At 42.3% G+C, this 15,016-nt stretch overlaps 1 protein-coding gene across 4 annotated transcripts; it reads right to left on the reverse strand.

The window, feature by feature from the left end:
- Window positions 1–346: 346 nt before the first annotated feature.
- On the reverse strand, window positions 347–14,764 carry YWHAB (tyrosine 3-monooxygenase/tryptophan 5-monooxygenase activation protein beta). 4 transcript variants are annotated; one of them, XM_074919892.1, is made up of 8 exons: window positions 14,638–14,749; window positions 11,135–11,238; window positions 10,094–10,533; window positions 6,500–6,800; window positions 5,364–5,487; window positions 4,138–4,301; window positions 2,717–2,812; window positions 347–2,241 (listed from the first exon to the last, which is right to left on the reverse strand). In XM_074919892.1, exons 4-8 carry the CDS (start codon window positions 6,791–6,793, stop codon window positions 2,185–2,187), a joined length of 735 nt encoding a protein of 244 aa, XP_074775993.1. In that variant the 5' UTR covers window positions 6,794–6,800; window positions 10,094–10,533; window positions 11,135–11,238; window positions 14,638–14,749; the 3' UTR covers window positions 347–2,184. The 4 variants fall into 4 exon arrangements, with proteins under 4 accessions (XP_074775993.1, XP_074775992.1, XP_074775994.1 ...); XM_074919891.1 differs by having other exon boundaries at window positions 10,094–11,238; XM_074919893.1 differs by lacking the exon at window positions 11,135–11,238 and having other exon boundaries at window positions 14,638–14,737.
- Between the last annotated feature and the right edge of the window lie 252 nt (window positions 14,765–15,016).

Below are 15,016 nucleotides of genomic sequence, written 5' to 3' on the forward strand. Positions count from 1 at the left end.
CTTTAAATGTAACCAACAGACTTCTCTGATGGGCGGTGTGGTGTGTTCAACCATACAACGTGCACTGACTCATGGCAAGTTAAATACATATTTATAGTTGCATTTCTTTTAAGTCCTGCAATGACACTGTATTATGACCTCAACAAAAATGAAGAGAACCAGTGTTTTCTACAAATCTGAGAGGGTGCGTGGGGAAGTCTCTCTGCAAAGGAATGAGTAACTGAGTATCTGGAAACCATGAATCAACTCACACAATCCAAGATCTGAGCATTTAATAGAAGTAAGTGTCGATTCCACTACCACATGGTTTTTACCACTAGTATGGCAAAGATAACAGACACAAACAACTGATAAAATTTTTTTTTATTATTCACTTTTGAATTCTTTTACACTTTCCTGATTATTTTGTGTAAGGTGAAACTAGAACTGTTTAAAAGACATACACAAATCTAGTACATCAATAACCAGGTATTTCTTTTTGCTATACTATTCTCACAACCACGTGTGTGCTAGGCAATATAACCGTCACAGAAGCAAACTTTAGGCAGAATACTGGTCAGTAAAAACAAAGCGAAAAGAGCTACCAGATATACAGACAGGCTCGGTTCCACATTCACTACTGCATTTATCAAGCGCCAAGTATTAACTGCACAATTTGTTCAGCTAGTAGAGGGGAGTTTTAAAATCAGTGCATGAAATTCTCTTCAGCAGACAGATGGACAGACAAACAGATGGATCCTATACCTAAGTGGAATGTTGAAGGTATGGGGATGATACCGCGAGACTGATAGGTGACTATTCCTAATCTTTTCCACTGCATTATTCACGCAACTCATACTAGGTTTTATTTAATGGGACATGTTTGAAACATAACTAGGTGAGGACGTTTGGAGCTCAAATATTACAAGTTACAAGCGTTACAAATGTGTAGGTCTGCATTCCAGTACAATAAATGGGAAATCCTGAATATTTGAGCCAGATCCCAGTACTACCAAAAAATGGTAGACAGGAGCTGAAGACTGCAACAGCACTGTCAGCTCTCAAACATCCAAGAAAGAAACCTGTCCTTGAGCAGGCTCAGGCCTCACCCACCATCCTGACATCACCCATAATCAAAGAAAGGATGACGCATATGTGGGAGTCCAAAATTGCTTTAATGGAGTTCAAACAGCTGAGAGGGTCAAGGATGAACAGAGTCCAATGGGAGAAAAATTTCTATAAAGTGAACTTAAAGATGGCTCAGTGGATTACTTAAGAAGTTTTCAGGATAAATTCAAAACGGGAATACCATGGAGATTTCAATTCATCTAAGAGCAAAGTAATGCAAAAGTGGCAGATCACTTCATGCTATCACCCAAACTAATAAGGCCATTCAAAAAATTGAATCTTCTCCTATTGCAAGTCCATGGTAGTGAACCAAGAATTCTCACTACTGAAGAATATCTAAAGTATAATTAGGTAAGTTATTGCTGTGGGAGGGGCTTTAGTCATGCATGTCATATGAGCATGAAAGCACTTTTAGAAGTCAAATCCCAGTCATCTGCCAGTGTAAAGAGTTTGGAAATCAAGCTGCTAACTCCCCCGTTACCCTCCTCCCCAAAACAAACCCCATCCCCAGAAAGACAGGATTGACAAAGTGAGCTTTTGACTGAAAGCGGTGCCTCAGGCTTGGTTACAAATGTCTACAGAGTGTGCCTGTTAAACTAATTCGTAGCAGTGTTACTAACTGGAATGCCATACATCGGATTGTTTTCCTTCCATGCCCCAGTGTCACAATAGAATCTCTATAACTTTCTGTACAACTTTACAACAGAATTGTACTTCGACTATTTTGGTGCCAAATTAAGCTCGCCAGAGTTACATAATTGATGTCTACTTTTCTACCAGTAAGAGTTTTGCAGTCAATTGCAATCACAAAACCCATAATCACAGTGTTCAGTTAAAAATATAAACACGGTAATCATAACTGTAAATGGTCATAATAGGAAAGTTCGGAATGCCATTATAATAACCGACCTCCGCTTTAAGTACACAAAACACCAACCAACCGTTTTTACCCCACAGACAGTTTTTGCTACGTTGAGGTTGTGAAAGTCGATGTACTATTCTTTTTGCTTGTCGCACAAAGGGATATATGTGTAGGATACAGGGTGACATTGAACATATAGTGAAGCGTGACAGCCATTAGTTCTCTCCCTCCCCAGCATCCCCTTCATCTCCCTGGTTTTCCGACGTCCATAGCTGTAAGGAAATACAAACACATGTTTATGCTGAAAGCATGCAGTTAGTTACACTTGTCAGGAAAGGGAAGACAGCATAATTAGCAGTGGCTGTGCAATCTTCTCAGCTAAGAGCAATACAGAACTGATCTTAACGCTAAAGAATAATGAACTAGAAAATGAGGAGAACAAGTAAAAAGCCAGCACGAGTTTACAAGCTCAACATAAAGCTGGCTGTTGAGAACAGACAAACCCCACTTTGTGTTACAAAAAAGCTGAGTTTGGTACAGCTATTGTACAGTAATTTCTCGTTTAAAGAGGCAAGTCCGGTCTGGTTACAAAAAGCAGTGCAGTTAAGACATGCAGTTAATGTTCAGAAAAGGCTTTTAATGGCACAGAACTATGCAAGTCTTCAGACACCGAGTGCCACTTAGCGGAGTCCAGCAGCCTAAAGAGGTAACAGCGCACAGTGCAGCTGTCTGCCCTGGGATACTTACAGTGAGGTTGTCCCTAAGCAGCTGCATGATCAGAGTGCTGTCTTTGTAAGACTCTTCATTCAGCGTGTCCAGCTCTGCTATCGCTTCATCAAATGCCTAAAAACATGCAAGACAAAGTACTTTCACACTCTGCTCTCTGAATTCACTTCTGCTTACACAGAGCTTACAGATTTGCCACGTTACTATTCAAATTCTGTGATAAAAGCTTCCAGTATTTTCTTTTCCAACAAGAGATGTAAACCAAAGTGAGCACCAGATCACTAGATAAACAGCAGGAAAACATAAGTCTTCAGAGGGGTTCAGATTAAAGCCCAGAACAACTTTACTACCATGCCAATACCAAATACTGAAGAGGCAAGCGCACTGTCTGTCATTCCAAAGAATGATTCCACAGCTTGAAGCTGGATTTAAGAACAACACTTAAAAGCAGTAATTTCATTAAAAATGAAGGCCTTGCTGGTTTAAATTGGCAGTAAGAGACAGTCACCATTAAGGTGAGATATATATATATATATAGTACATAAGTAGGCAAGAAAATGGAAGACAAGGGTTTTTTGATGGTGGGGTGGAAGGTCGTGGATGTCTTTTCAAAACAGCAAAGGAAAACTGGTATGTTCCTAGAGATTAATAAAGCCATTCTTCCCATTGATCTGTTACACATGAATACCCATGCTGCAAGTCTGATAGCCGAGAGCCATGAGTAAGTACTACTTCTTCATTCAGGTTTCAAACAGATACAAGCATATTAACTAAAAAAACAGGAAGAGCAGCAGCATTTTACACAGCAAAATACCACTTCTTGTGTTACTAAAGTGTGTATTAAGAACACAAAGATTCATCTAATGCCGTATTATTAAAGTTACTACCAGACAATTTTCACAGATGCAAAAAGCTCCATTTAGAAGGCTCTAATCCTATTTCAGGGAGAAGACCGAGACAAAAATGACTAGCTACTTGTTTGGCACAACCCATCACACAAGCTCTATTTGGCCTCTGGAGAAAGAGATAAACGTGCAGATATACAGGGACGTTCAGGGCTATGACTGTAGCCACAAGGACAACACTTCATGTATTTGTTAAGTGTTCAAATTTAAATAAATATTTCACTTTAGGAGTGCTAAATTAATCCAAGTGTTTTCAAATTTGACACAAGCAAATTCTAAGGGATTTACATGGACATAAGAAGAGGCTCTTTGTCTCCCCTTTCATGGGATCAACTGCACTAAGAAACTAGCTTTTCTTAAAGCTGAGCGAGTCTAGCTAACCTACCTGAAAATATACTACAATGAAAACATTTAAAGATGACAGCATTTTTAAGGAATTTGCTATGAAAAAGCATAATCATCTACGAAGTGCTACTGCAACCACGTAATTATCTCCTTAGCCTCCACAAAAATTGGTAATATGAAGAGTCTGCTTACCGTCTTTGCCAGATTACAGGCTTTTTCAGGAGAATTTAGTATCTCATAGTAGAAGACAGAGAAATTTAGAGCCAAACCGAGTCGAATGGGGTGTGTTGGCTGCATCTCTTTCTTGCTAATTTCAAATGCCTCCTGGTAAGCTTGCTGAGAGTTTGCTACCGTTGCTGCAAGAAGTAATTACAATCATATTAACGCACAGTACATCACTGTACTTCACAGGGGAAGCTATTATATCCTTGGTCTAGACTACTGCAGCATCAGAAGTTCATAAAATTACATATGCACAGATGCTTCTTTCAATGTTTTTAGATGTAAAAGCTTACCACTGACTGATCTATTAAGGCAGATAAAGGCCTGTTCAGATAAAGCTTTGAGATACAGAAATCAAGTTCAACATTTTAACAGAGACTTAAAATGAAATTTATTCAAAATAAATTCCAACCAATCTGAACACACACAAGGTCTATCAAAGTCAAAGTGTACTGTGATTAAACACTCACTTCCAGCCTAGCTGAAGAAGTAGAAGTTGTCAAAAATAAATCCAGACAAAATCATGTGGGGAAGAAAAGGTATATAAACTACCTATTTAAACTGAAGGAAACATTTAGCAGGTAGGTCATTAACTTAATATTTTAGTTTGGTGTTTCAGAGGAAAGGCCAACAGCCCCTTCCTAGCTAATGGGTAACAATAAGCTCCAGAATGGCATCAAAGTAAGTTTGCAAGACATGAACTCATCAGATACTCATCAAGAATTCAGGCACAGTTCAGCGTTGCTTTAACATTTCAGGATTAATTGGCTTAAGACCCAGTAACCAAATATCCCACATTTACATGCAGAAAGCTTACAAACAGTGAAGACTTGTGAGCTAAATCCATAGTTTAAACAAAAGATGATAGGAACAAAGCATTTTTCGTGAGAAAAAACACGTGCTCCAGCAAAATGATTTTACACTGCCAAATATGCTTGAGAATCAGTCACTGAGGTCAGAGGCTGCAAGCAGAATTTGATGGGTTTGATGAACATCTGTCAATCCATCTGTCAATCACTTTATTAATTTCAGTGAAGTCTTTCTCTAAAAGTGACTTGCACTGCACCCATCTTCCATACTACAGAGCAGTAGCAAAAAGAAATAAATACTTCATGTTAGGGAAAAAGAGCACAAGTATCTCTTACACTTTATTCTGCTCAGCCCCCAGCAGAATGAGAGATTTCATCGCTACTTACTTTGCTTATTGTCCCCAGATGCCACCTCTGAGAGGTATCTGTAGTAATCGCCTTTCATTTTCAAATAGAAGACCTTGCTTTCTGGCTGCGTGGCATTGACAATAAGGTATTTATCCAGGAGTTCCTGAGAAAGGAAACAACACTTTCTTTTTCCAAGTCATAAAAAAAAAATGTCTAAACCAGACCCTTCGTTACAATGGTAAGCATGAACTGTTAAAACATTAACAATGACTTCTGTATACTCATGTGCTCACCACTTTGTCTACTGCTTTCTAAACTAAAAAAAAAAAAAAAAAGGATACTTGTATCCTAATCTCTGGAAAGCAGACAACTTGCTGTGTTGAGGCTATCCACAATTCATTCCTGCAGAACCTAATGGCTACCTGGGTTTAAGACTGCAAAGATTTTCTTTGAAATACACTGATGCAAAGCTATGTCCATAACCAAGCCCATGAAAAGCAGCTGCTTGACAGTAGCACAAATCTGGTCACTTTTGCTGCCACAAACTTGAATTTTACACAGAGCAGTGAAATTATCCACAACAAACTGATACTATCTGCAACTCCAGCCAAAAAGCTGAATAGTGGCACAGTCAGCACATGTGCATTCAGAAAGAGATGCAAAGGCTGACAGTACTGACAGCAACTGCTCCTGACAGATCTTTAGCAAACTGAACAGCAGTAAAAAGAATCCCTCTCATCCAAGTGAAAGAAATAGCAAAACCCATTTAGGGGAAGAAGTACATACCTTCTCCATTCAAAAAAAGTACTAAACAAGACTCAGGACATCAGCATTCATTAACGAGAGAATTTAAATAGAAGGTATTTTAGCAAGACCCATGCCAGTGCCTGAGATTTCATTTGTTCTCATGGTGACCCATAGTCAGAAGCCTAACGGTCTTCAACACTGCCTTGTTTGCTTTTTTCTATTAATAAAAATAAATGCTCTTTTGTAACAAATTCCCTAAGAAACAAACTAGATGACTTAGGAGCTAGAATTGGACCCAAGTATGTGGCTATGCAAAATTATTCTCCCGCTAAGGTGCTGCAGTGTCTACAGCACTAGTAAGATTCCTTAAGCCTCTCTGAAGAATGCTGCAGTACTAACTACTGTTATTTTTGCTGTTGGATTATTACCAGAACATCATTGCAGATATCCTGCAATTCAGCCTCAATTTTCTCACGATATTCTCTTCCCATCTGCTGTTTCTTCTCATTCCTCTCTGTTTTCTGTTCAATGCTGGAAATTACACGCCAGGACGAGCGACGGGCACCAACCACATTCTTGTAGGCAACTGAGAGTAGATTCCTTTCTTCATTGGACAGTTCGTGTCCTTGCTCAGTGACAGCCTTCATAGCAGCAGCCATGTCATCGTAACGCTCAGCCTGTTCAGCCAGTTTGGCTTTCTGTACCAACTCACTTTTATCCATGGCTCTCCTGTAATTAGTGGGGAATAAAAATAGAGAAAAATGTCTCTTGATTGTCTGCACTGTGGAACTTAATGCTCAAGGGTGAAGCAGAACTCAGTCACTGTAAGTGGGAATCTATCAACTCTAATAAAGTCACATGAAGTGTTTATTTTTAAAAATTTATTTGACCTTTTGCCAAATATGTATAATTTCTATATGTATATGACTAATCACAATCCTCAAGATATATAAGCAATATTCTTCAAAATGCAGCAAAATTCATACTGGCATTAAGCACAGCACATCAAGATGTTCCCCATGTAAATCTCTCCCCTTTCCTATACTAACCACAGCTCAGCCTGGGAGACACTGCATGTGCTAATTCAGAAACCACCAGTTTTGGTTCGTTTCTTGGGGGTTTTTTTGGTTTGTTTTTTTCCCAGTATTATACAACTGCAACTACTTAGGAGCACTGAAGCACTGGACAGCTCCTCCTGACCCTGAAGAATTCTTGCACTACAGGAGATGTTTCTGTGGGTTTAAATAACCCATACCCAGCAAAGCCGTAGCACTTGGAAACTATGGAAAGTACATTTATATTGTTTTGCCAAAAAGCTATTTTTTTAAATACATGCATCAACATACATATAATGGAAAATTCTGCACAGTTAGGATGGCTCCAGTCTCAGGTTTTCAAAACCTTTCAAAAAACATTGACATTCACAAAACCCAAATGGGCCGTGGCCCACGTGATAGTAACTACTGCAAAACTAATTGCTTACATGGGAACAACTTGTTTATCATTTCTGATAATACAGTTTACCAACTGAAGCCAAGAAAAACACATCACATGACCATAAGGCCCCTGAAGAGCTTAAGCATTGAAAAATGAAGTTAGTAAGGAACATGTCAGTGAGGCAGCCTGAGTGTTGCTCACTTCTACAAGAAAATGCTAACATATACTTAAACTTAGCCATTGGGCTGCCAACCTTCTACTCAACCACCGAGGGCCACATTCACAAGAGAAATTTATCAAGTTTCTTTGCCTTTACCAAAGTAAGTAGATCTCAATACCTCTCAAACTCTAAGTCACCTCAAATTAATTTGTAAAATTTCTCCAGGTGCATAGGTTCACTTTTGGACAGACCCAGAACTGTTACTGTTGTCAGCACTGAGCAATAATGTTCCTCTCCTCCCTAAATCCCAATCAGGACTCCCACTGTCCAGATAAGTTTTCAGGCTGAAGCCTAACCCCCTAAAAACAACTTTTGAAAGAAAAATCAAAAGATAAAGAGTACAGTAAGTGTCTTTTATAGGCTTCTGTTCATTAGACAAGCATCTACAGTCGTCTTAGAAAAAGCCAACAGGCTCAAAGTGATTGCTGGGGCCTCTTCCCTGGTGCTCTCCTTTGAAGATCCCAGTCTGACAGGCTCCTGATGGAGAACGTCTCGCACACACAGTTCAGATTGTATTTTAATCCAAGTATCACCTAGCACATCGTTACACAGAGAAACCAGGCGCCTATACTAAATTCTCAGCCAGGCCGAGATGCAGACCTAAATTCCCACAGTGTGAATGAGCTGTTTCAGTGTTCCCTACTGCCCAGGACACAGTCCTAACTACAAAATTATTTTGGAATGAGCGTATTCAATCCCTTCAGCTGAAGGTACTCCACTTCATCAAAAGACAATAATCACCCAAGATATCAAGTCAAACATTGTTACTTCACATGAAAGCTCTTGAAGTAAACCCAGCAACCAAACGTCCTACCTTCTATGTATCTGCAAGTCACACTCATTCCTGCTGGTGTTTGATCCTTGGTAGATCTAGCCTAATGCACCCATGCACGTAAAGCACTCAGTAAGGATACGCAATGCTAAAACCAGCCTCCTGGAAAGAGACCTCTTGCAGACTTGTAAGTAAAGTTGGGCTGCAGTTCCGTTCCATCTCAAATACTGCATTTAAACTAGTGGATTTTGGCACCTATTAAAAGGTGACATGCAGACTTCAGATTGAAGCCCTCAACAAGACAGACTGACTGTGGGTAGCAGTGTGACAAGTTCTTGTAAGGCATGATTAATTTGGCTCTGTCTTTCCCCAGAGGCTTTTACCATGGCAATATGCTATGCCATCATTGGCTTCTGCAGACTTACCAAAAGAATAGCTCCTGAGGATGGAAAGGGGTAAGTGGAGTTTGGATGTGACTTTTTTCCCCCAACTCTGAAGTGTATTGTAGTACTGATACACAAGCCTAAGGAAATCATCAGACCATCTACCACTGAGAGAACCCATCCCACTGTCAAACCTAGTAAACCATTCCCTTAACTCAGCAGTAAATTTACACTATGTGCTTAACGCAGTAAGCAATTTGAGAGTGGCATTTCTCTATCCACTCACTAAAATCTGAACATGTACGAAGTACACCTGAAGAATGTTTTTTATGTTACAAGAACCAACTTTAAATAACAGGACTTTTACACAAAACAGTTTCAGAGCATTCCTAGCTTCCTCACAGTCTGCATAGCTTCTAGAAGCATTTCTATTGCAACCATCTTATCTTTTCCTCTTCTTACGGAATGTGAATATTATGTAGAAAAAGCCTGCTTGTTGAAGTCCAGAGGCAAGCAGCTCCAACAGAGTTTACATTTTGCCACTGAAAGGTCAGTTTTATCTTTGATCTGCACTTTGCCAGTAGTGGTCTAATTTGTAGACAAGTCATCCATGCAGAATTCCATTTACAAATATATAGAGTTTAGTTTAGAGATGGCGCAGTTTGTTTTATCAAGCTCACTGACATATTTATCTTGAGATGCTTCACAGCAGTCGGTGGGTTCATATAAGGACACATGAAGGAAATCACAAAGGGAACTGCAAGGGCATAAGGATGTAGTGGATAAAAGATCCAGAAACAGTTTAACATATCAATTATACAGGCAAAATACCAGCACAAAGCATTAGAATGTTGTTTCTCAGACAACCTTCCTCAGTAATATGACTAATTTATGCACATCTTAAATGTAACTCCAACTGATTACTGAAGATGGAGTTCCTCAAAACTTCACTGGCTTAGTTTTGACATAAAAATTCAGTACACAGGGGCTTGAGTTGTTTACTTAATCTTAATAGCTGTACTGTCAGTAGGTTTGTTATGAAACACAAAGCATTATTCAATAACACGGATTTAACAGAACTTAAATGTAGTTAGAAAATCATTGCCCACACTAAAATATCTGCAGTCGACAGTAAGCCTACCATTACTTTGTTCACAGGGTGCTGCATAAAGGAACACTTAAAATCCTTATTTGATTCTTCATTGCTTACCTTGTTAGAAGCCTGGGGAGAGCTTTGCAGAGCTATGTTGGCTTGAGCTCCAAAAGAGGGAAGTGTTTGCCAGAAGGAAAAAAGATACAAGGAAAGGAGTGATGTTTGAAAAGGCAAAGAAGCAACTATCAGTTATAACTGGTCCCTCCCATAGAGGAGATGAAAGCCACACTCTAACAATGGATCAGTGTGCCACAGTCTGAAACAAGCAAAGCCTACAGCTAAAAATACTCCTAGGCCACAAACAGAAGCCATCTAACAAAGGTTACCTGCAGCTAGGAGCGAAACACACAAAGGTGATGAACAGGAGGCTGACAGGAATGATCTATTCTAGCACTAATGAAGCCATGCCATGTCGGCAAGGGGGAAAGAGGGAAGATGGAAAAAGGAGCGGAGACGTGCAGATCACAGCCATGGAGGAGTCCTGACAGCTGCCCGTTCTAAGCAGAAGATTCTCATATTAGATGCGTTAATACATTTCAAATTCTTAAGACTCTGTCTTCTTGAGAATCTATCAAACCACAACTTAGTAGCCCTCCAAAAAGAAGTGGCTGGGCACTATTTCCAATAAGGAATGCCAACCACTCACCAGCAGTTGAACCTAATAGTAACAGATGCCAGAAATTTTAATCACCTTAAATCCCACACTCAAAATATAATTTTTGAATTATTTTTTCCTCTAGCTCCCATACAGCTTAAGTTCTTTCAGTCTCTCCTACAAATGCAGAATAGCATGTATACAGGTAGTAAAAATTGCAAGTGCCTACTTCCCACCCCCCAGAAAAGCTTTACACCTGTGCATACAAGACTCTGAAACATATTACAAAGCATCGGAGGCAGAGAATCAAAGGTCAGAACCTGTAAAACACATTGATCTGTAACTGCCTTGCTACTTCTTGTGGAAGATGTGGTAAGAAGGGGATGGTGAGACCATCCTGGGAACAGCACCTTTGGTCACTACACCCACAGATCTTTCAAGAGTGGATGGACACACAGAACTAGAGGTTTACAGCTCAGTACCAGCTGAGGAGTAAAACATACGGATTACGTTCTTCAGAAGACTGCAGGAGCTTGAGAACTACATCCTACCGCTCAGCAGTTACTACATCTGCTTCGTAGCCTTTATTGTTTCCCATCTCGATGAGCTGTTCAGGACAAAGCCAAAACAGATCAGAAGTAACTGTGTTTAAAATCTGCAGAAATCAAATGAAAACTGACACTGAAAAAAATGCGGCTTATATAACATATTGAACTGACAAGACAATACTAATAAGCCTACGTTGGCCTGAAGTCTGCTGCTCTCAATGACCTGTTCTTCTGATGCTAATTAAGTCATTGATTTTTGTGTACTGCTTTTCTCTTTATGGCAAGCATTAGAATCTATCAGACAAACACTTCCACTCTGTAAAAAAATTGGTGAGAAAGCAGTGCAATTACTGGTTTGATGTATTGGTCCCTCATGAGTCAGGTAGAGATGCAGGTTAACAGACCTGCTTGCTTCACTGTGAAAAATGAATGTTAAACCAGATTTGGTGAAATGGGATGCAATCATACTTCTTGGACACCAACTCTGTAAGCCCATTCAAATTATAACAGGAAAAGCAACAGACTGGTACAGAATTTGTAGTTCGATCTTCCAACAATACGTGAACATACCTTATTTGATTTCTGGGCGGGCAATTCATTCCAAAATTAAACATTCACATAAAGTAAGTGGTATTTTAAATTACAGTTCTATAATTACAAAGAGTAAGAGCTTTGGAGATACTCTTTCTAAACCAAGTGGAAAATCCTTCTCCATAATTCAGGTGCACACATGCTGACACAAGTATCTGCGTATCTGCACGATGTTGATGTCACTCACTGTCAAGTAGACATCGCTCCCAATAAATATTCTTTACAGGAAAGGAATCAATTCATCAAATGAAATGCAAGGAACCTTCCTTGGTTTATTGTAGTATCAGGCATTTGATTTTATTAGTTGGCTTTATTTTGGTTCCTTCAAATTCTACCATGTATTATTAAATAACTGATTAGAAAACGAACATGTCTGGTAAGGTCTGAACAATGAAATCTTCCACAACTGTCTAGAGCCTGGGTATAACAAGTTCAGTAAACAGATGACAAACATAATGAGGGAAAAAGGAAAATGACTTCATAGTTGTGATATTCTTGCTGACCTTGTGCAGCACATAACTTCAGCCTCCTCTGAATCTACTGATTAAGCGTACACCCTGGCCTTCAGCTCAAATCTTTATGCAAACGTTCAGATAAAATTAACATTCCATAAAGCCATGCCTAAACCTGCTCTGGCCATCTTCTGCCATCATTACTTATTGCTTCCTATAACTGACCAATATAATTTTTGAAGAAGATTACGTTCGACTGTTTTCAATCTCCATATATAATTATGACATTCTATGACAAGTACCAATAGTGTGTAGGAATACTGATATTGTATGGAAAACTGAAATTTAATGACAGTAGTCTTGTTCTTTTTAATGTCATTTAAACGAGGGACCACAGGCTGAAAAGCTCTGCGCTGCTACATACCTATGGCACTTCACACAGGACAGCTGCAGGTGGAGACAAGCACACAGTTCCACAGTACAATATACTTACATGGTAACACCCTTCTGTTCCGACTAGCAGAATTGGTTTTGGGTAGAGTCCAGGTGGAAATAGTTAGTTATCCCAAAAAATCTTCCCCCAGGCATAAAGTTCATGCCAAACTAATGTATTCATATCACAGGTAAATCACTTTTGTTAATAACAAACTGAGAGTATTTATATTACAGGGTGGGGCAAAAAGTGTGGCCATATAGAACACACACTACTATAACGCCTAGTCTTCCTGAGATTTATTAGGATACCAAACGGATTAGAGTACTAACTTTTCACCTCATTATTCAAATCATTATTTACTTAACTCCTCCTCATCTGGGTTTATTCACATGCAGTACAAAAAGCTGCATACTGGCAAAGCCATGCTTAGGGAAAAAAAAAAAAAAGACAACATCAAAATAGCAGAGATCAGAACATGCGGTACTGACATAATGAGGTTGAGAAAACTGCACTAGGCCCATCTGTGCAATGAGTCTACCACTTTATCGGTACCAATTTAATAAACAAAATATTATACTGGCTATATTTTTGCAGTCCTTTAATTTTAAATGTGAAGAAGGCACTAGCATTCTTACTTGTTTTCTCTTCTAGACCAGTTTATGCCTCATTATTATTTTAAAATAAAAGCAAGCTTTTATTTTCATTAAAAAGTACTAAAATTCCAGACTGAGGTGTCCTACAGCAGTGAATGTATAAAGACACAAATATTCCTGCAATCAAACCTAGAAAACCTTACAAATGTTCTCAAACTCTCAGGTATTTTAATGTAAGAATTCAGCTTTTATGGTGTTGCATGATGCAGTTTGTTTTCTGACCACCAGAAAAGATATTTTAATAATGAGGAATTTAGCTGAAAACAACCAATTTATATTGTGAGCTCTGCATTAGATCTCTGTTAGCATTTTGCTCCCATATGCTAACACAGGGACTGTATGCCACTGACATTTGATCACCTCAATTAACATCTGATTATACATCCTCAAATAAAACCCAGCGTTGTTAGCTTTGGGTTACTGCCCAGCCTTTCTGGAGGCTGGGGCTGGCTTGCAGCAACCTTCTTTCCCTCTGGAGTCCTCCCTCAACGCATCTCTATTCCCTAATGGACACAAATGATCAAAATTGGGAAATAATAAAAAAAACGCTTCCTTCTAAAGCGTTCACGACATTTCCGTGATCACCGTCGGTCCGACGTGAGCAGGCTCATACCAGCCGACCCAGAATCGGCACCTCCCCGCTCACGTCGGAAGGGCCCCGCGTTTCGGCTGGGCCCCGCGCTCCTGCTTTCATGAGGCTGCGGAGACGCCCCAACCTTCCTCCCGGGTTGGGGTCGTGCACGCAGTAACCTTCGGGAAGAGCAGGGCTGTGGCCGATACCGACCCCGGCGCGGGGGGGGGGCTCGCCTGCCTCCCTCCCCCGGCCGCCGGGTAGGGCAGCGCTTCGCCGCCGGCCGCTCGGTACAGGTGTGCGCGGCCGGCCTCGCCCTCCGGGGAGCGAGTGACTCACCCGGGGCGGGGCAGGGCCGGGCGAGGAGGCGGCGCCGCCCGCTCGGGCTCCGCAGCGGCAGCCGAGGGAGGGTCACACCGTTACTCGGGGCGGGGAGGAGGCAGGGCCCGCCGCCCCCCTCCCCCCTCCCCGCGGGGACCCTCCCGCAGCGCGCCGGGGGCAGCCCCCGCGGCCTGCTCCGGCCTCCGACGGCCCCTCCCCGCCGCGGGGCTGCGCCGGCCCGGCCGGTGGGCAGGAGCGGGCCCTGCCGGCAGGGAGCCGGGGCGGGGTTGGGGGGGGCCAGGCCGGGGAAGCCTCCCCCGCACCCTCCCGCGGGCCCGGCGCGGCCCAACGCCAGCGGCAGAGGAAGCGGGGAGGAGGGGGCGAAAGGCCGGGCGGGGCGGCGGGGCCGGCGGGGAGGGGCCCGGGACCCTCACCTGGCGGGGGCGGCGGCACCGCGGCCTGGATCCCGGCGGGCGAGGCGACTGGGAGCGCGGCGGCCGCTCGGCGCACGCACACACACCCTGCGGCGCTGCGCCCCACTTCCGGCGCCGCCGCCACGCCCCTTCCGGCGCCCGCGGCGCCACCGCCCCTCCCGCCTCCCGTCGGGGCGGCGCGGCGGGCGCCAGCCGGCCCTCGGTTGCTGTGGCGACAGGAGGGGCTCAGTCCCCCCCAGTCCGCCATGTGTGCGTGCTCCCCCCGCCAGCCCCCTCAGCCGCCGCCATCCCGCCTCGGGCGGGCCCGGCACGGCCCCACCGGCCCAGAAGCGCCCGCCGCCGCCCAGGGCCGGGGGGAGCGGGCTCGGGCGGGCCGGAG

This window comes from Athene noctua, chromosome 16 (assembly GCF_965140245.1).
Source record: "Athene noctua chromosome 16, bAthNoc1.hap1.1, whole genome shotgun sequence".
Taxonomy (NCBI): Eukaryota; Metazoa; Chordata; class Aves; order Strigiformes; family Strigidae; genus Athene; species Athene noctua.